The sequence below is a fragment of the Branchiostoma lanceolatum genome, chromosome 11 (genome assembly GCF_035083965.1).
Source record: "Branchiostoma lanceolatum isolate klBraLanc5 chromosome 11, klBraLanc5.hap2, whole genome shotgun sequence".
Taxonomy (NCBI): domain Eukaryota; kingdom Metazoa; phylum Chordata; class Leptocardii; order Amphioxiformes; family Branchiostomatidae; genus Branchiostoma; species Branchiostoma lanceolatum.
This window is the reverse complement of record NC_089732.1, coordinates 2,143,146-2,163,583: the sequence shown is the minus strand read 5'-3', so window position 1 is coordinate 2,163,583 and position 20,438 is coordinate 2,143,146. Positions and strand designations below refer to the sequence as shown.

The following is a 20,438-nucleotide window of genomic DNA, read 5'->3' as shown; positions in this document are numbered from 1 at the left end:
ATTTGGGTAAATTATGTTCATGAACACCTGTTACACAGGTGAGTGTAATCCATCTGAATGTAATAATTGACTTATTGAGAAAATATGAAGACTTGTAGGGACATCTATCAACCGCTTTCATCGTAAGCAAACTCCGGAGGCCCAGTAGCTAACGTGTGGATACAAAAAGACATTTAAGCAGAGACAAATAAACAGTTCAAAGAAAAGTATTTTTTATTCAATACTTTAGACGTAAACAAGAAAAGAAGGTAATAAAAACACATCTGCTGAATCTCATTCTGTCATAAATGCTACTGCAAGAAATCTGACAAAAGGAACAACGTCCAAAGTTTACATTGAAACTCTCGTGCTTGTATGCATTCACACTATCACTTAAGATATAAAACAAACCTTATTTCAGTTAACATTAACGCTTCTACACCTCAACATCCAAAAGCTTACTGAATACACACAAGTTGATTACAGATGCATGCAAAGCATTGCCACCTTGGGAGGTTTCTAACAATGACAGCAGAACGGATATCTCTGCTTACAATAAGATACAAGATACATTTCTTTGTTTATTTAACACATCATTCTCTCACTGACTTATTGTATTCCTTTAGATATGCAGCTATGCACATGATTTACTTATGAACGTTTTCTGTTATGACTCTAGTACAGACTGACTTGTCACTCTACACTATGATCCATGCCAATGAAAGATACACTACTTCCTCAGGATGTGTATTTCACTTGTGGTCCAGACACAAAAATAGACCATTTGGGTAAATTATGCTGATGAGCTTCTGTAACACAGGTGATCGTGATTCAGGTTAAATATATCTTTTATTATTCTGGTAAATTATGACGATTTTACATTACTTCTTTACATAATTTATAAGAAGGACTCATATTCAAGTTTCCATTAATAAGAAATAATGACAAATATATTCATACTGAATGAAGCTCACGGGAATTCATTTAACAGTTGTGTAAGATCATAGAAATAAGACATTTCTATGTTTTCACATTTGTAAAATGGACTCCGATGGGCTTCTGCGCTGGTCCCCGCAGCAGCAGGAAGATGTCGGCTCTGTGATTCTTCGAACTTCTGCACCAGTCCCCCAACAGAAGGAAGATGCCTGCTCTGGCCGTGGGTTCACCTGGACAAGCTCGGCGACCAGCACTGCAGAAACTAGGGAAAGGAACTATAACTCACCTTACCATAGAATTATGCATCGGTTACAACTGACATTAGACAACAATTAAACATCCGTGACACCTTCACGACCAGATGATGATGATGATAGAACAATAACAACAACAGTAGAAGAACAACAAACTCCTCTCCCCTGCCTCATGATATATTTACGAAACGAGCCAGTAACTGTTCTGGTATTAAAACGGCACCGCACATCCTTGAAACGTAAAGGCGGACAACAATAAATCGCTCTAAACATAGAAAATAAGACATCCGCATTGCATAACTCTCCATGTATCGACATAACCGGAACAACAAGATACATACCTGCATACTTGGTCCTCTAAACTTGCACCAAAATGCCGCTGAATCGAGAAATCCTGTCTGAGACGTGCACAGGTAACACACGTCTGCGGACTCACCTGGGCTTAACGTCAACAAACCTGAACTTTCTGACCTTTACTCTTATGTTCACTATGGTACCTGATACACACATAACGTCGCGGTATGTTTGACGTACTGTCAAACACGTTTGCAGATGACTCTCATTTAGTATGAGAGCTCACAAGCTAACTCTAAAACGCTTCTCTTTGACTTTTTTCTAACGTTCTGTCTCCTGTGTACTAGCCTACAGGCTCCTCCAATCTTCAACACAGCTACATCTATCCATATTCGTAAATTCAACGGGCCATTCTCGCTGAGTGGGGGCGGTAATTGTTAGGCCGGCTGCTAGGAGCGCGATTTAGACACAAAGATAGGCTAGTCGATCTGTAATCATTAACTTCACCGAGAAGGTTATGTTTTGGGTAGCGTTTGTATTTGTGCAGTGCACGTGTGTGTATGTAAATGACCAGCATAACTCAACAAGACTTTGGACAACTTCTGTCATTTGGTAGAAAAGAGGATCAACTGGTTTGATTTATAATCGATGAGAAACACTCATGACGCTCACTCGGTGACGCTCACTCGGTGCTTTTATTCGGTGATTATAGCACATGGCCAGGTGTTATGACACCATATACACCTCGGGGCGGGTCATTAACCCTTGATAATTATACACTATAAGTTAAAACAGTGCTTATTCTATCAAACACTATAAGTGCTAAAAGTGCTCGTTATAACATTATTAGTATATGCTAATTGTACCAAACATAACTAAAACAGTGCTTCTTCTAATAAACATATTGATTATAAATGAAAACAGTGCTCATTCTATCAAACAGTATAAGCGATAAAGTACTTATCTAATCCAACATTATTTAATATAATACTTATTCTATCAAACTTATAAGTGATAAAAGTGCTTATTCAAATAAACATTATAATTGAGAACAGTTCTCATTCTATCAAACATTATAAGTGATGAAAGTGCTCATTTTAATATTATAAATATAATTCTTATTCTACCAAACATAAGTAAAACAGTGCTTCATCTAACAACAAAAGATTTAAGTAAAAACAGTTCTCATTCTATGAAACATAATAAGTGATAAAGTGCTTATTTCATCCAACATTATTTAGTATTATTCTTATTCTATCAAACGTACAAGTGATGAAAGTGCTTATTCAATTAACATTATAAGTGAGAACTGTGCTTATTTTATCAAACATTATAATTCAGAACTGCTTATTCTTTCAAAGATTATAAGTGATTAAAGTGCTTATTCTATCCAAAATTATATGTATAATGCTTATTCTATCAAACATTATAAATGAAAGGGATTTTTTTCTAAATTCATAGTCGACTGGCGCGGACGACGTTTGAAGACTTGTAAGCAACCTCGCCTACTCCCGACCACAGATGGCAATGCAGGACTAGCACCTAACCATGGTCGGGAGAAGGTTCGGGGGCAATGGTCGACTATAGCTATGTGTGACTGGGCCAGGGGTGTAAAGTTAACAGGTGGCACAAAGTAGTAAACATGTAGCCTCTACCAGGCTCCGAGGATCGCTGGGAAATTAGAACTTGGCCAAATAGAGTGAATTATATTAAGGGAGTTGGCTACGGAGAGAGGGTCCAATATGCAATCCTAGAGCCTGTCTTTTCCCGGTGTGCCTTTTGATGTCCAGTAATCGCTATCTAATAGGCGCTAAATAATCCTTTTAGTGATTTGCGAGCAGACTGTGACAGAACAGAACATGCCCAAGACAACCAAGCCGGGATCAGCGACAGACGATGTTTCTACTATTAGCTTTTACTATCCCCCTTAAGTTTTGAAGAAGATTTTTAGACGCTTTCAGAGCTTGCAAAAAGCAAGTGAAACAGTGGCAAATATTTTCCCTATAGCCGGCGTAGTTAGTCTGGTAGAGTAGAAAACATGGGCATCGGTTCTGCTTACGCTGTGGTCATTGGTTCCTACATCACTTCACCACATTGGAAAAAAGGCATGATAAATTGAAGAGCAAACATTTCGTAGCTTGCTCTTTCTGTTTATGCATAGATATTTTAATGAACATAAATAAAATGAAATAAAACCGAAATAATGTCAAAGTCAAGAACGGAACTAGTATTTTATCTTTCATCTAAGTCTTTAAAGGCTGTTCTCAACCTCTTCATCACGTTTACTTTAAGTTCATCATAACCTGGCCCGGATATGGATGTGTTTTCAATATCATCCTGCCTTTCCTTCTTCTCTGGCTTCAGTTTTTGCAGTTGATATTTGAAAAACCCTTTCAGGTCGTAGTCAGTTTTCTCTAACTGCTCATCATCCTTTGCGCTATGATAAGACTCGTCAATGATAGCCACAAAGAAACCAATCAAACAGATATTGAAGACGAAAACAAACAGGAACAAAATGAAAGTTCCAAGATTTCCAGTAGTTGTAGAGATTTGTTTAAAGTTCAGGTCACCAGCTATAATTGTCACCATCGCCTCGAATGTGCGAGCAAAGGAACTGTAGGCGAGCATGCGCAGACCGAACGTCAGATGAAGCAGAATGGCGAAGGCAAAGAAGTAGAGAAAGAACATGATGGAAAAGCCGGAGAGCGGACCAACGCTGCGCTTGAGGGTGTGGATCAGGAGAGACGCGCGATGGTTGAAACGCAGCAGGTGGGTCATCTTGAGAGTGACGCTGCACAACAGGGTGGCGATGACGTAAGTGTAGACCTGGTCCCAGACGGCTGCGCTCCTGTAGTTCACGAAATGTCCAGAGAGACCAAAGTTCCCATCAAAGGTTGACATAGTGTAGTCTTCCCTTTCACTTGATACTTCTTCTAGGACAGCCTCGGAGTAGAAGTAGGTGGCGGCCCCCGTCACGGCCTGAAGGATGATGATCAGTTCCACCCAGTTCCAGAAGTCCATGATGTACAGGGCTCCACTGTTGTAAGCTTTCCTTGCTGTTATAACAGATGCAAAGACAAAAAAATTACCATCTTTGCAGCTGAACGCAGATTAAACAGAATGAAACTAAAACTGAATGGTAATATGATGTAACGCTATGCATTTTTGCTTAAATCTACGAGGTATCATTCCTGACATAACATCACTGAAGCATATCTATCATGCTTTCCACAAAAACATAAAACAGAATACAAACCTTCTTTGATCGCGAAGACCAAAGTGAAAATGGCGAGTGCAGAAATATAGACGAGCGACATCCAGACCTCCCAGCCGCCGTGGAAGCGGTAGAGGCGGACAGTGTGGACCTCCCAGCGGGGGTAGCCGGCCCCGACAGCCGTGAACTCCACCAGGAGGGTCACGATGGAGAACAGGTTTGAGTCGGGCGAGTACAGGGTGACGTCGGTGAAGACAGCTCGGGTTGCTGAAAAAAGGTGATATTTTTTAAAACACAATCTGTTTCATGTCAAGAAGATCTATTCAATGAACAGAAAATTGTCAGTCTTTATTTGTAATTTGCCATGGCATTCGTTTAAACATTGTTGATTGGTTATCTATATAGATAAGCACCTCTATCAATCCAGCCATGGTTCTTCAGAGCTTCGATTATCTCCACTGTCTGTGACGCGTTGTTGGACGTGTCAGCGACGTAGCCTCCGCCGAAATAAACGGCGTGGTCTCCCGCATAGGGCAAATCTGAAATATATATATTTCTAATATTAGACATAATCGCAGACGAAAAGGACATCTGGAGTCTATATCTATAAAGAAAATGAGTTCATGGCAACACAGGTTTTGACAATCACCTCGTAGGTATTTAGGGGACCGGAACTTCCACGGACTTGTGCCGTTCTGATCTGCTATCTCTGCGGTGCCGTTGGTTCCGTTGAAAGCGGTGATGTTGACTGTGGGTAGCGGCAACCATCCTTCTCCGTAGCGCCCTTCGTCCTGACTGAAGTAATCATAACGTCTGTCGCACTCTGATGTCTGGTTTCCTGGTGACACTGTCGCAAGGCAGTCAGGATCTGGAGCACGTGTCCAATAGATGATACGTTAAAGCAATGCCCAACTATAGTGACGTAGGTTCAACACATCACTACCAACAATGGAAATGATCATTGAAGCACATGGAACATGGTTAGTATTATTATAATACTTTACAAGTACTTGATGATTGTGTCATAGATGGACAAATAAGAGTCTTCAATGACACGTTATTCCTGAATAAGAGCTAAGAACTACCAGTCGTACCACCTTTCACAAATATTGGGTCACACTTGTCTAATTTCTGATGATGGTGTATGGGAAAGAAATCTTCACAACTTACGCAGCTTGACTCTAGCCTGGCGGAGCCGTATCGGTCCTACGCGATAGGCAGGCAGGTCCAGGACGACTGAAGAGGCGTCTGGGTAAAGACCTGGGATGGCTGCATCTTCCAGCCAGGTCCAGTAGGAATCTGCACCACTCACCTAACGTGGTGTCATGACAATAGTGCACAATAAAAAAAAACAGGTGGGGGTGGGGGTGGGGGTGGGTAAGTTAAAACTTCAATGAATGAAGGCCTTAACCCTATACAGACTGGGGGGGGGGGGGCTAAAAGTGCCCGCGCCAACTTTGACATCGTATTACTGCCGAACGATGTATGCTAGGACAACCAAACTTGGTGACTTTTCCGAAAATTTTGTTGGCAACAATTTTATAATAATGGTTTAAGTTTATCATTTTTTCATGTTGCCATGGCAACGGGTTTCTGACTGGCATTTTATGCAAAAATCATTAATATTTTGAAAACAATGATATTTCTCGGGTTTTCTTGCACAATTACACTAGTTTTCCTTCATGTATAACATAACATGTACTTAGATGTAACTTTCCTGATTTAATATTCGTAATTTATGCTAATTTGATGACGTAATCAGCCAAAATCCAAGATGGCGGACTATATCACTATTTCAGGTATCAGCAGGCTTTTTCGCCCTTAAAATCGTCAATACCTGACATTTTCTTTATCAGAAACATTTAGATTAACGTTTTTAGTCTATTTTCAGCGTCCTTTGGGGTCATAAGTGAAAAAAAAAGGATTTTTAAAAATTTCAAAATGGCCGATCCAATATGGCGGGTCCAAAGGGATCGCTAACAACACATGAAGCCATTCTATGACGTCATTTTGACGTCAACGTACCTACCATTGACTTTGTATGTCTTTGCATACCTTAAAATGAATAATACAAACCGTTTTGTTTAATTCCTTTAGATATTACGGGAATTCCCTATTTAGCCAATAAAATCACATCGATGACGTCATAATTACGTCATATTTCGTCATAACGTCACCAAAATTATAGGAATTATAATACTTGACGTGAATATCACTCCCTACAAATTTGGTGATGATACATCATACCGTTCGGAAATTATGAGGGGGGGGCCGAATCAGCCCCCCCCTCCCCCCCAGTCCCAGATATACCAAAAAAGCCCAGTCTGGATAGGGTTAAGGGTAAGAAGTTCGTTAAAATCCATTACAATATCATAAGCAGCATAATGACAATTGATTGGTGTCCAGGGTACATGATATTCTTTTGTTATGCAGTTTCAGCTGAAATTGCAATGTTGACATGAAAAGTTGATTCAAGTTGATATCTACCTCTTCGAAAGACATTTCCTCGTTGTGTACAACGAGTCGCTGAACCTCGTTGGACATATAAAAGGCCATGTGATTCTTTTGTCCGTACGCAGCCAGCATGACCACAGACAGGAAAAGGGCGTAAACAGCCACTTCCTTCAGGATCGTCCTGAGCTTCCTGCGTCGGACGGCGACCATCCGGGCCTGAGCCAGGTCCGGGGAACCGTGCTGGTCCGGGACAGGTGGGTTCTGGAAGGAGAAGCATATTCAACAAGGCAAGCTCGATATGCGTGACGTGGTATGCACATTGCCTACCTTTGATGTCATTACGGGCAGATGAATTTAAAGAACACCTTAGAAAAGAGATGCAAGCTTACCTGCTTTTGATCTCTAGCAATGTCTTCACATTGTTTTAGATCCCATTTCTTCCCTTCGTCCCCTTTATCCGCTTTCTGGAAAGTGTAGACAAAATAATGGAACGAAAATATTTTTAAAATGGTCCAATATATGTCAATGGGCAGGGGTTGCGGTCTTATACATGTGTATTTAGCTATCCCTTGGGATCCGCCATCTTGGATTGGCCATTTTCAAATATTTGAAAATATTTTTTTTCCACTAATGATCCCACAACACACTAAAATACACTAGAAACGTTAATCCGAATGTTTCTGGTTAAGAAAATACAAGGTAGTGACGACTTTGAAGGTGAAAAGCCTGTTAATACCTAAACTAATGATATGGTCCGCCATCTTGGATCATGGCCGATTACGTAATCTAATTAGCACTATCTTTGAATATTAAATCATGAAAGTTACATATGATGTTAAACATGTAAGAAAACTTCTGTGGTTGAGCAAGAAAACCTTAGAAACATCATTATTAAGAAAATTAATTTTGCACAAAATACCTGAAACCCGTTGCCATGGCAACACGAAAAAAACTTTTAGGAAAAGTCACCAAGTTTGGTAGTCGTAGCATACGTCGTTTGGCAGTTATACGATGTCGTTGGCGCGGGCACTTTAACCCCCCCCCCCCGTCTAGTTAAGGTTAAGAATACAAATCAAATATCAGTTGCGAAAAAAAAGCTAAGAACTAATAATATCGGGAAAAATGCATAGGACAGCAAAACTACTGGCACATTACGTGCAATACATCCAGCAATAGGAAGTCATAATGACAGGTTAAATGATAGGTATCACATATATGTGTGAGCGATAGGAAAATACCTTGAAAAACACTGCAAACAGCGCCGCCATGGCGAGTATCTTGACAGGCTGGATGAGGATGAGGTCGGAGAGGAATGACGTCAGGAAGATGAGCAGCCAGGCTTCTGCCTTCTCCCGCCCGAACTCAAACGTGTACAGCATGACGAAGAAGGCGGCGGTGTTGGTGGTCAAGAACACAAGGACGAAGCCTGAGGATTGAGCCATTCACAGTAAAACCTTTGGTTAGAAATTGCAAAAAATAATATCGTGACTGCAGTTTAGTCCAGAATGGTGATATAGATTCAAACTCCTTTTAGTCATTTTAGCTGAGCTTTACATCACACTTAGACCCGTGACCAGTTTTCCACCTGTCCATGGATACAAACACCCGAAAAAAAGAACACACTGACAAGAGATAGAAGAAATTATATAGATTCTGAAGTAAATGTTTAAGTAAATTATATATAACAACTAACTTAACAACTCACACAAAATGGAAGTCATTCTACATGCATGCAAATTAGCCTGAAAAACACATAATATGTCAAAGACGCCTTCATAATCGTACAAATTCATCTGACCTGTAGAATTTCAATATCGATATTGAAATGTTCTCAAATGTTATATAATTACTTACCAATATAGGCAAACCACCACGGCAGCACCCCCGGAGTGTCCTTCTCCGGATCGTCCAGTACAGCGTACTTCTCATTCACCACTGCAGTTGTAAAGACGTCGATTTGTTTGATAGTATTAGATCAACATTTTTGGACTTGCATTATTTATATAGAATTTCTGCGTAATTGTTAAAACATGTTGTATAAATTTTGGGTCTTTAGATAGGTTTGTACCACCCATACATCTAAGTGATGAGTGAACATAAACACAGCAAACATTTAGAGTGGACAGTTTAAGTAGAGTTATCAGTTATAATGTACATGTTTTAGGAATATGATATTGAAATCTCGCACTTGTTTACATACATCATATTCTCAATTATATTAAGGAGAGACTCCAGAGTGCATCGTAACCTTGAGACTTGCTCTGTCCTGGGGAAGTCGGCTCCGTGACTTCGTCCTGCCTGGTGCGGGCAGCTTCCTTCCGGACCTTCGGCGATAAGAAACAAAATCAAGTACGTTAGATGGCAAAGATCGTATAATTTTTGACTGTAAAATCATTCTATATGATACTGTGTATAAACCTCCAGTCTGGGAGCGCCCTAGAGGACGTTCAGGAAGAAGACGTGTTCGACCCCAAAAGAGGGCAAAGCTGACTGGAGGCCCTGGGCAAAGAGTGATGTCTACAGTCCCCATTCATGGCCAGCTGATGCCTTCGAATGATTCACTTAATAATGGACTGGCTACAATAATATCATCTGAATATTTATCTAAGAACGCACCTGTTCAGGCAATGACGGTTCCACGTTCATCAGATAGATTTCGGTGCTCGACAGTCCGGTGGAAGCAGGTTTGTTCTTTGATGAAGACCGTTTAGGACGTCCGTCCGATTTGTCTTCTTCGATAGCACGGTTGTCAGCAGAAGTGCCTAGCGGTAGACATATGATTTAAACTTGCATGGTGGTGCCTATCAGTCAAATGCTGGCATATATCTTAAACCCCAGTGTGAAGCGCCATCTAGAACCGCAATGTAGAAATGCAACCAGAAAGGTCTCTGGTATTCTTATCATTACTATTGCCCTTGTGTATCACTCTTCCCTTAACTTTGCTTGTGTGTGGTATGTGGTGAACAGCTGAAAAGTTTAACATACTTTTTTTCTGTGTATTTTCCGGACGCTGCTTTACGCTCCGGAATATCCAAATGATGATGGCGTTGATAGGAAACACCACCGCGGCGCTTTGGAGACCGATGACAATCTGGAGAATAAAACATCACAATATGTAATGTTTAAACCTAAAGACAGATGTATGTCCAATGTCGTAATACGGTATCTCTTCGGTCTATGTTATATAGTCCCAAAATATAATCTATATCTTCTATGTGGACATCATAGTCATGAAAATATTAGAACGTCCTAATACCTATTTATGCAAACGTTTAGAAGTGAAAGCAATATTGGATCTGTCGAAGATCCTCTTAAGACATTGTGGCTACCTGAGGCCAAGAAATCGGGGTCTCCACATCAAACCCGAAGATGTTGACGGGTTCCGGCTGGTGGAAGTCGTCTCCTCGGCCGAAGAACATGATGTTTGCCAGCATGGTGCACATGATGATGGACAGGCAGCAGGAGACGCGCTGGGTGCGGGTGAAGGGGCTGCTGGCAGGGCGGCCGTACACAGAGTACCAGATGTGACCGTCTCGCAGGTCCCTGTGGTCCAATCAGCCAATCAATCAATCAATCAATCAATCGACTAACCAATCAATCAAATAATCAACTGGCTTTTTAATGCAAAAGTACAAAGCTGAAGAAAAACTGAAAAATTCCTAATTTGGATCATGATATGTGTCACGTTGTAATTCTTAACTTCAACCTAAATGAAGGTGTCACAAAACATTGAAAGTCTTACTTGGCAGTTCTATCAGCGAACAGAGTGCTGAAGGCCACCAGCTGCTCGTCCTTAGCTGCAGGCAGCACGCGCTCAATCTGCTCATCGTCCTCATCAAAGGCCAACCACCTAGAGTTGGACAGAAGGCATATTTCTCAAATGGTAGAGTACATGGTACTCATTTGCTTCTCCGGTAAACATACTCACTGTTACATCATTAATTCACTTGAGTCAGCTTGTAATTCGGTCTTACATTATTTACAGTTTGCTCTCTAAATGATCTGAATATCTCGACCGGGTTTCAAACGTGCCGATAATTTTCTATCATAATTGCAGAAGCCCAACCTGTTGCAGAGGAAGTAGTACTGCTGGTTTTCATCCAGCAGATCATCTACAATGACTTTCTCCAGGAACCTGTTAATTAATAGTTGTATTGATTAATGTGAAATGCAAAATATTCGTTAGTCAAACATGTCAGGTTTTGCCCTCTATTTATAACCAACCACACGTGAAATATTAGTCATTTACCGGGAAGTCTTGTCATAGTACGCCGATGAAGATTAGACATCCTGATACCAAAAAAAGTCACTCAAACTGGATATGATTTTGGAAACGGTCAGATGTTTCAAGTAGCATCCACTACTTTTCTACAGTGACTGTGAGTCACTTGTCATAGTATTCCACTAATTTGTGTAACCACACCACGCACTGTCATGGGCTCTAAGGAGCCCCTCCCGCAAAGCCTGACCAGACTAGAATATCAGGATTTACTCAGATAGTGCTTCCACAACAATTGGGTGAAATGCACTTTTATTTATTCTTGGAGAGGTATTTACCAGGACGGCTCCTTCCCGGAGTTGTCGTGCCACACGCGCACGTGGGTGAGCCAGCCTGGGTCCGTCTCGGTGCACAGAACAAACCCGGCCATGTTTCCCTTCTCAAACATGGCGGAGTAGGGCTGGTGGAGGAGGAACGGGCCGCACTCCCTGGTCGCCCCGTGCAGCATGATGGACACCTGCGATCAAATAAGATAGATATTACAAAGCTGCTAGATGATAGACAAAATGAAAGTACAGAAATAGATGGAAAGTTTTTGTACGTTTAAAAGTCTAAAATTAAACATACATAAAATAATACTTTATTGAATCTGGATCGGTCTCACCTTTGCTGTTGTCCCTGCGTTTGCTCTCGGTCCGGTGAAGACCCTCAGGTAGTAGCGAGGTTTGGGATGTTTTGTGTCGTCGTAGATTGCTGCCGTGGTGATCTGGGACAAAACAACATATATCCATAGGTCTCACCGTATTCTCTACAAAATACATGTTAATAATAAAGACATAAAAGTGGTCATTAAAGTCACTTTCTTTTTCAGTTACCTTCCCGAGGTCCTTGGCGTCATTTTTCCTTGTCCAGGGCACACACAAGGCGATGTAGAAGGAGAACAGGACGCAGCACGTCATGATGCCGATGGGATTCTGAATCAGGTTCTTCAGCAGGAACCCTTCGAAAGCGCGCTCAAAGTTGATCTCGTTTGGGGGAATCAGGCCCATCAGACCCGAGAACTTGGTCAGGTGGTCACAGCGGCAGTGGAGGTGGGTCCTGCTCGTCAGAGGTCCAACCTGCGGAATTCAAGACGTCAACAAATGTGAATTCCATGCAGCCATAACTTCAGCACAGTGGCAAATCAAATTATATTAGACGCGATGAGCACACGAAAGTTATCCATACCAAGCACTTGCTATGTGTTCAAAAGGATATCGGCTTCTAAATGTATAGAAGCTTAGTATTCAGTAAGCTGATGTCAAGCGAACAATAGTTAACAACAAGCGAACTACAGATTACATGGGGAAAAACTGTCATGAGAGGCTTGGAGGAACTGGGCCTAACTTGGGAGGGAGTGAGAAGACAGGCACTGGGCAGAAGTGCGTGGAAAGCAGTGGTGGCCCGCATCGTCGACAGATGAAAGCGGCGACGATGATAATGATGATGATGAACAATAGTTAGGTTTATTCAAAGTATTTCAAATGGACACAAAAATACAATGGGCTTTACCTCACAGCCACTTCTGTCCCAGAAATGGTCCTTTTCATTAAAGAACACGCATTCTACGGGTTCAACGAAGACTGCAAATGAGACTGTTAGACTGCCTCCCTCATCAGGGCCGTCTGCACTTGTAGGCACGATTCCTGGCATGAAATATACAGTACGATGTCTTAAAGGGCAATGGCGTTAACAGATCTTCAATTCGTCATGGTAGGTTGTCCTTAGTGAGGCCTTCATAGCTAGATTTGCCCGTCCTAACTTACCAACCCAGTATCCTAATTATGGTCCGAAAAAGTAGCAAAGAAATAGAAGACGTGCTACCAGCACTAAACCATCATGTTCTTACCTATGTACCAGTGGGTGTCATTGCTGTCCCAAATGCCCACGTCACGGAGACGCACTCGCCAGATGTACGGGTCTGACGTCACGGTGATGTTTTCATCCAGATCAAGAGAATAGCTGCGATTCAAATGAATGATTTCAACAGTGCTTGTTGTTTATTATCTTACATACAATTTACCTTGATCTGAAGAAGGTAGTTCTAGTCACAAAGCCCTGAAGAATTAAGGTAGCTGGCACAAAATATTGGCAGAAACAAGGGGTTAGTTGTGTTAAAAAAACTCCAATATCCTATGTATATATATTTATGTATGTATGTATGTATATATATGTATATGCTTGGCAACACGACGACAACACTTATGAATGTGTGCCAGAATATACTACCTTCATTACGCCTGCTTTATCGAAACCTATGGTTATCCTGGTGTCTCAAAAGTAAGAATTAACTCTTTTAAGATATGCCAATGCAGTATCATCCGACATACCTCATGTTAGAAGGGATAGGAAGAGTGGTAGTCAGGTCGAACAGAGTCGCGTTGGGTTTGATGCCGTAGGCCAGGTACAGGGTAAAGGTTGGGGACACCAGAGGGTCCTTGGGGGCCAGGAAGATGAACGTGTCTGCCGGGTCGATGGAGCCGTTGTACTTAAAAGGAACGTACTGAAAGGAAAAGGGTATTTTAGATTTTTGTTGTAGATTTTGAAAGCAGGTCTCGAAAAACCAAATATTCGACATTACAACTTGTTTACCTGAATTGTCCCGCCTACTCCAGCGTCATCAAACTCCTCAGCTGCCACAGACTGGTTGTGCCTCAGGATGGAAAACTCTATGGGCTCCTCCAGGCCAGAAATCCCCTTCCTTTCCAAGGAGTCGCTGAAATGCAGCCCTCCTATTCCTATGCCTAAGTCTCTGTGGCTGATGTTGGTGGTGGACGCGTACTCAAAAGGGTTCCTCCATCGGCTGTGGAAAACCTGAGGAGTTTGAAATCTCAGCATCAATCATGTAAATTGGGTTTGTAGAAGTATAAATTTGAATACAAATAATCTAGAAATGTGTTTCTAATTGTAAAAAAAAGGTAATGTTAATTTTACTTGCTATGCTTACTATGTGTTTTGCGTAAGTGTTGATGACCACATGTACGCATAACTACTGTCTCTATATTCCCACTGAAATAATTTAAACACCGTTATCCTATTATTCTCCCACCTGTGTTCCGTTGAAGACACAGAATTTATTATTCGCTATCGACTTGAGTAGACCCTCACTTATGTCACCAGTTCGCTTCTATGGTCGTTGAAGTCAGAAAAAAAAGGAATGAATGATTGAATTGTTATCTACAAAATGAAACATCGTCTTTTAGATTTACAAACCATAAGAAACTCATTCTAAATATCATGATGTCGTCTTAAGTTTAAATCTGAGCTTAGTGTATTTCTATATCGTTATCTAATTGTAGAAATTCAATACATTGATCTATATTATATTCTAATAACGTTATGTTACAAACAATTCACAAGTAGTATTTTACGTGATATTTTGTGGATTTAAATTGAGAGACACATAGCTTATATTTTCCTGTTGTTGGAGGGAGATGGAAGTGCCAGCTTTATTAAATGCGTGTTGATTTTTGCAGTTTTTCAATTATGAAGATGCAATGTTTCTACAGGCTTCCCTCGAAGGCTCCAGGATCTGTTAGTGGATTTGTAGAAAGTGAAATTTCTTTTTTTTATGTTCTTTTAGGGACAAAGGAAGAAATCGATTACCAGAACTGAACGTGCGAATGCCGTCACGAATACTCGCAACGGCGGCAGTCGGAACCAGGTTCCATCTTCAAAACTGGTGAAGTGGACGGTGTGATTTTCATAATCAAACCACGTGGGGCAGTCAGTCCGGTTGATCACAACCTGCAGACAGATAAACGGAAAAAATTGTGGCTCAAGTGATTTTTAAAAAAAAAACACTTGTTGAATTTCAAGTAAAGAAAGTGAGCACCCTGGTGACCATACGGTCCAGCGTGCGTGGGCAGTATACCCCACGGCTGGTAAAGAGACATTTACCGCTTACACCATAAGGACTGCCCCGGGGAGTTTCATCGCGCTCAGAGAGATCACTACGGGCAGGCTAATCAGAAACGTCGGTTGTTGAAAAGGTCTAATACTTGGCCGGTTAAGCACCCCTATGCCGGGCCCATGAGAAGGCTAGAAAATTAAGATTTCTGAAGAATTATACCCTAAACGTGTCGAAAGAAGATCATGCTATCAGATCTTAGCTGCAAAGATTATAAGATCTACATAGACTTTTACGCAGTGCCAACATCAAGTCCTTTCCACAATACACTGTATTAGAGAGGTGCCTATTTCTTTTTTTTTATCTCTTAGATCCCCCGGATTGACCACTTATATTCATTATTAACATGCCGGTTTGTACATGCACACCCACCTGAAAGTCCTCCGATGAGATCATTGTCACGACTTCACGCGGCCGTTTTCCCTTCAGAATCTGGTTAGTGAGTTCATCTATGGCACGAAAAGCCACGGTGGTGGCGTTCCGATTCTGCAGAAGAACAAGAGTCAAAATATTGTTTTATGCTTTGCTTAAGAAACAATGGGGATGTAAAAAAAACAATGGCTATCATCTTACATCGTTATTATTGGAACTCTGGTCAATTTTGAGCTCCTGATGCACTGAGTCAACGTGAGTGCAAAATAACTACCATTCTGAATTAGATACTGTACTGTTCAAATAGTGTATATACTATTTACCCAGGACAATAAGGTTTAGCATGACCCGGTACATCTATCTACCTTGAGTAAAGTTGCTTCGGGTGTGTTGGTATCCTCAGGTGGCCCGTTTCCGGTGTGTTTCCATCCAGCAACAACTTCAGAACTTTTGAAGACATTGAAGGCACCTGGAAGGTACGAGGGAACATACCAACATAAAAATGACTTACGTCTCCAAAAATAGAGCATGAATGTTTTAACTAACTTACTGGTGCTTAAAATATTTTTTCTTACTTCGTCTTGCATGACCACGTCCCTCAAAGGAAACGTTAAAGGTTTGTTTTTGTTTTGTTTTTGTCTTGGGAGTCAACACTCTTACAGTAAGTTGCTATATGATAGTGATATCACTATAATATTATCAGAATGTACTTAAAGATCACAAATTTGAAAAGCTTCGAAGATGGATGATTTATCTTGCTAACCTGTCATGATGATACCAGCAACTCTCTCGACTTTTTCCTGTGTCATATTTGTTGTAATAACTTTTCGAGTCATGAACTTGGCCATGTGGAGAAGTTGCTCGGCCGCACTGACCTGTTGGCCGGAAATAGTAGACGGCAAATGTGTTAATGAAATTGCGCGATTGACCAAGAGATGAGTAAGCCGGCCCACGGATCGGAGGTCGACTTGGAGTTCAAATTCCGACTTGCGCATTACTAGAAAAAGTTTCAGTCCTTTGGAACTGCGCTGGGTGCTTAAACTTGCTTGACATCAGGCTTTCCTTAAACACGAGACCGACGGCGTAACGTTCAACGTCCCTTCTACGGGTCTAAACCGAGGCACTTATCTTACACAAGGTACTTCCATGTGATAGTGATGACGTGAAATCAGGTGAATTGTGTACCTGTCCGTCTGCCGTGACCTCGTCGTCATAGTGAGTGGCCTGAATGAGAGACTCGGATGACTGGATGACGGATTCAACGTTCTCTATAGGAACTCTCCCAACGTTGTAGATGATCGCCTGTCGTGCCTGTGGAGATATTGTCAGCAAAACGATCATTACCGTATGATACATTATTGTATAACTGTCGTGCCTGTCGAGTTATTGTCTGTAGAATGTAAATTTTATGATTTGTTACTAACTTTGATGATCTTCAAGTCGATGACCGTCATACCGAGTAAAAGAAGTGTAAACAAACCACCCCCTCTCTGCGCCTTTGTCAATTTCTTTTGCTTTCTCATTGTCTTTCTTTCTTTCGTGTACTCGCTCTCACATTTCTCTCTATCAATTAAAACAACCAAACCTATCTATAGTGACCACTCAAGTGACCGCCAAAAAAGGCCAAAGCTCGGTCCTAATGAAGCAGAGGATGGACTTAAACTGTAACCCCCCCCCCCCCGAACATGCCCACAACGTTTAGTTGATCCATGTTGAAGGTTTGACACCTCCATACGCACATACACACATAGTAACGTGTTAGCAGTTTCCTATCTGGTTAACGGGTATATATATTCTTAACGTAGCTCACTACTGTCAACGACCCTATACGTTTATTCTTACGCTACAGTTAGTGACAGTGGGAGAACCATTTGATGCACTTACGCTCCTCCAGTCAGTCACTTCATACGCTCCTTCAACGCGGATATTGTTGAGAGTTGTCGCTATGATGGTACTTAAGTGCACGGCCTCCATTTCGTTTCCCCAGCGGATGGCGGTCTCCACTTCAGCGTTGGTGGCGTCGATAGCGGTGAGCAGTTCCTCAAAGGTAGGGAGCCGAACCTGTTATAAGTGTGCGCACATATAAAAACTACATGAAGAACGGGAAGGTACAGACTCACATACGTCTGGGATTGTCACAGCACCACCTAGCTCCATTCATGACAGCCCTTTGTTAGCATTACCAAAAATTTGGCAGGTAAACATTACATGGTTGTCTACAAGAGAATTATAAGGTGGCTCCTAAGCTACACTAGTTGTAAAATCTTCAGATGGCCCTAATCAAGGTTAGGTCTGCAATAATGTGCATTTCTTATCTTCATCATCATTATCATCATCATCAGCAGCAGCAGCAGCATCATCATCAACAACAACATCATCATCAGCCACAACAACATCACCTCGTCATCAACAAAATAACCATCTTCATCGTCAGCACCATCATCATCATCTTGGCGAGTTACATCTTCTCAAAATTGCCATATTAATTAGCAGCTACATTCACAACATAGTTAAAGTGCATTAAAAAATCTCAAACTCAATACTTTAACAGAAGAACATCTGTGTCAAGGTTAGAAAACTTGCGAAAGTAATATAATTACCTTCAAGTTGGTAGAAAATATACCTCAGTGTCAAGGGCTGAACTAAACTCATCATGTATGTTGTATTGCGGAGTTTGTTCCATATCTGGTGAATTGATTTATCATAATATCACCCTAACCGTCAGCTCCAGTTCACTTGTCTTTGTCGTTCCCTCCTGGTCGGACATCTCCACGAGAATGAAGACCTTGTAGTCATCAGACGCCAGACCGGACGGCAGCTTGAACGGAATTGGCTTCGGCGACTGTTTCAAATAAAAGACTTGTAAACACGGGAACAAGGTTCAATGAGAGTCACTTTAAATAAAACCCAAACGGTAGGGATTATTTTATTTTGACTATAGATACAATTGTGTAAACACCTTGAAACAAGCAAGCTTACAGTTTCAACCATACTTTATATGGGCCATTGAAATATGGTCACATCCAGGTGTGTATACGTTGCAAGAGACCTATTTGCATCAATTGCCTGAACATATTTTTGGTATCAAGCCATTAAAACATGAGAACTCGATGTCTATTCCGATAGAAGCATTGTTCCCCAATATCACTGCGCTAAAACAGCCCTACTCACCAGTCCGTGTTGCAGTAAGTTGTAATGTCCTGAATCGGAGTCTACGAGGGTGCTGACTGAAGCTGTAGCTCTGGTTCTGTAGTAAAACTCATACCGAATCGCTCCGACACCTTCAAAGTCTAGCGACAATACAGAGACACAGTCTATTTGTTAGTCTGAAGGGGTTTTTGAAGTGCTCTAGGAGTCGACAGGTCGTCCCTAACCGAAGCTCGGTAGTCATTTTCGACTGATCGTGCGTCCGAGTGAGGAATTATGTGTACAGTGTCTTTGCCAAGTGCACATACTAGGAATGCTAACCCGTAAGCGTTAGACTCCTAGACAACAACCGTAACTACAAGACCAACTGGCCAACTGCTTGCCAGCAACAAAAGATGCAAAACTTGTCTAATTGGTATTTTGGATGGAAATTTGATAGAGTAGAGTAGAGTCTTCGGTCAGGCAGGATTGCATCCAGTTTGATAGATCGAATAGTACATGATGCTTCGAAAGTACTACTCTCAGGAAGGATGTGATTCACTACTTTTCTTGAGATTCATCTAAAAGTTTGAAAACTAGACTAAGAAAGAACAATGCTCATGCACAAAGTGGTAATGTCACAAAAAATGTTTATTCGTTTGTGAAAACAGCTCTACACATGTCTGACGGGATGATAAATGTTTTCTCTGTAGAAAGACATAAACATACCTAAGCAGCCCAAGTCGAATCTGGTGGTCAGTGCGATTCCCTCCGTCGGGCTTACGGTACAGAGGTTGGAGACTTCCCGGCATTCACAGCCCTCTCCGGTCCACGACGTGTCCAGCTCGCTGTACGGCTGTGTTCTGTTGCACTCGACTGTTGTGGTGGTGATAGACATTTAGTACAAGGTTACAATGTCTCTAATAAGGGCTAATACAACACAAAGCTAGGTTGTTCCTCTCGATAGGGCAAAGTAAAGCTCCTGACTTAGATGTCGTGGTGATGAACCAGGTTATTCATACCAGGACCCCGACTGTCCGATTTCGTACTCAATATTCACCACGTAACAACACCCAAAGGCTACTTCAACCTTACCGGTAACATGGACAAGGTTTAGACAGTATCTCCTTTCCCTAAGTCTAAAACATCCATCCCTTAGCGTTCCACATTGTCTTGTTTAGCGCCATTATTTTTTCAGGTTTTGCTACGTTGAACTGACATGAACCTAAGCCAGGATAAATTCTATACACACCACCTTACCTTTTTTTTAACTTCGGTTTTTGACAGACAGGGACGACGTGGCACTACACTCAACTTTTTATATTAACAGTACCACGTACAGATAACAACATACCCATTTTCTATACACCTGGGCGAAGTGAGGAAAGTCGTGTTAAGTGCCTTTCCCAAGGGCACAACATCGGTGGCGTCAGGGGGATTCGAACTCGGGACCTCTTGGTTCTGGGCCAAACACCCTGCCGTCACGCCACACGGCCCCACATAACCCTTACCATTTTCTAAAACACCCTTACCTGAGGACAGAGGAACTGATATGTTGGCAGCACAGAGGGGCTCACGCGCGTTCTCAGGCGGGCCCTGGATGAAAAACTTCCACTCAGTATAGCTGCAGTTTCCATAGGT

The 20,438-nt window shown here is 41.6% G+C and overlaps 3 protein-coding genes and 4 long non-coding RNA genes across 7 annotated transcripts; all 7 read right to left on the bottom strand.

The window, feature by feature from the left end:
- Positions 1-195: 195 nt before the first annotated feature.
- On the bottom strand, positions 196-1,802 carry LOC136445281 (uncharacterized). Its single transcript, XR_010757390.1, has 2 exons — positions 1,511-1,802; positions 196-1,177 (listed from the first exon to the last, which is right to left on the bottom strand). It is a non-coding gene; the product is annotated as an uncharacterized lncRNA (long non-coding RNA).
- A 789-nt stretch (positions 1,803-2,591) lies between these two features.
- On the bottom strand, positions 2,592-8,573 carry LOC136445065 (polycystin-2-like). Its single transcript, XM_066442919.1, has 8 exons — positions 8,370-8,573; positions 7,521-7,595; positions 7,165-7,392; positions 5,848-5,989; positions 5,327-5,545; positions 5,091-5,216; positions 4,720-4,944; positions 2,592-4,519 (listed from the first exon to the last, which is right to left on the bottom strand). The coding sequence occupies exons 1-8, from the start codon at positions 8,571-8,573 to the stop codon at positions 3,696-3,698; spliced, it is 2,043 nt and encodes a 680-aa protein (XP_066299016.1). The 3' UTR covers positions 2,592-3,695.
- A 410-nt stretch (positions 8,574-8,983) lies between these two features.
- LOC136444440 (uncharacterized) lies at positions 8,984-9,889 on the bottom strand. The gene is made up of 3 exons (XR_010757266.1): positions 9,748-9,889; positions 9,380-9,455; positions 8,984-9,066 (listed from the first exon to the last, which is right to left on the bottom strand). It is a non-coding gene; the product is annotated as an uncharacterized lncRNA (long non-coding RNA).
- A 226-nt stretch (positions 9,890-10,115) lies between these two features.
- On the bottom strand, positions 10,116-10,973 carry LOC136444442 (uncharacterized). Its single transcript, XR_010757268.1, has 3 exons — positions 10,874-10,973; positions 10,461-10,674; positions 10,116-10,222 (listed from the first exon to the last, which is right to left on the bottom strand). It is a non-coding gene; the product is annotated as an uncharacterized lncRNA (long non-coding RNA).
- Positions 10,974-11,124: 151 nt separating this feature from the next.
- On the bottom strand, positions 11,125-13,042 carry LOC136445064 (polycystin-1-like protein 3). Its single transcript, XM_066442918.1, has 5 exons — positions 12,902-13,042; positions 12,226-12,468; positions 12,015-12,116; positions 11,689-11,867; positions 11,125-11,266 (listed from the first exon to the last, which is right to left on the bottom strand). The coding sequence occupies exons 1-5, from the start codon at positions 13,040-13,042 to the stop codon at positions 11,125-11,127; spliced, it is 807 nt and encodes a 268-aa protein (XP_066299015.1).
- A 924-nt stretch (positions 13,043-13,966) lies between these two features.
- LOC136445063 (uncharacterized) lies at positions 13,967-16,028 on the bottom strand. The gene is made up of 5 exons (XM_066442917.1): positions 16,020-16,028; positions 15,672-15,785; positions 14,996-15,136; positions 14,439-14,516; positions 13,967-14,203 (listed from the first exon to the last, which is right to left on the bottom strand). Exons 1-5 carry the CDS (start codon positions 16,026-16,028, stop codon positions 13,967-13,969), a joined length of 579 nt encoding a protein of 192 aa, XP_066299014.1.
- Positions 16,029-16,042: 14 nt separating this feature from the next.
- On the bottom strand, positions 16,043-16,976 carry LOC136444491 (uncharacterized). The gene is made up of 3 exons (XR_010757275.1): positions 16,857-16,976; positions 16,435-16,546; positions 16,043-16,140 (listed from the first exon to the last, which is right to left on the bottom strand). It is a non-coding gene; the product is annotated as an uncharacterized lncRNA (long non-coding RNA).
- Between the last annotated feature and the right edge of the window lie 3,462 nt (positions 16,977-20,438).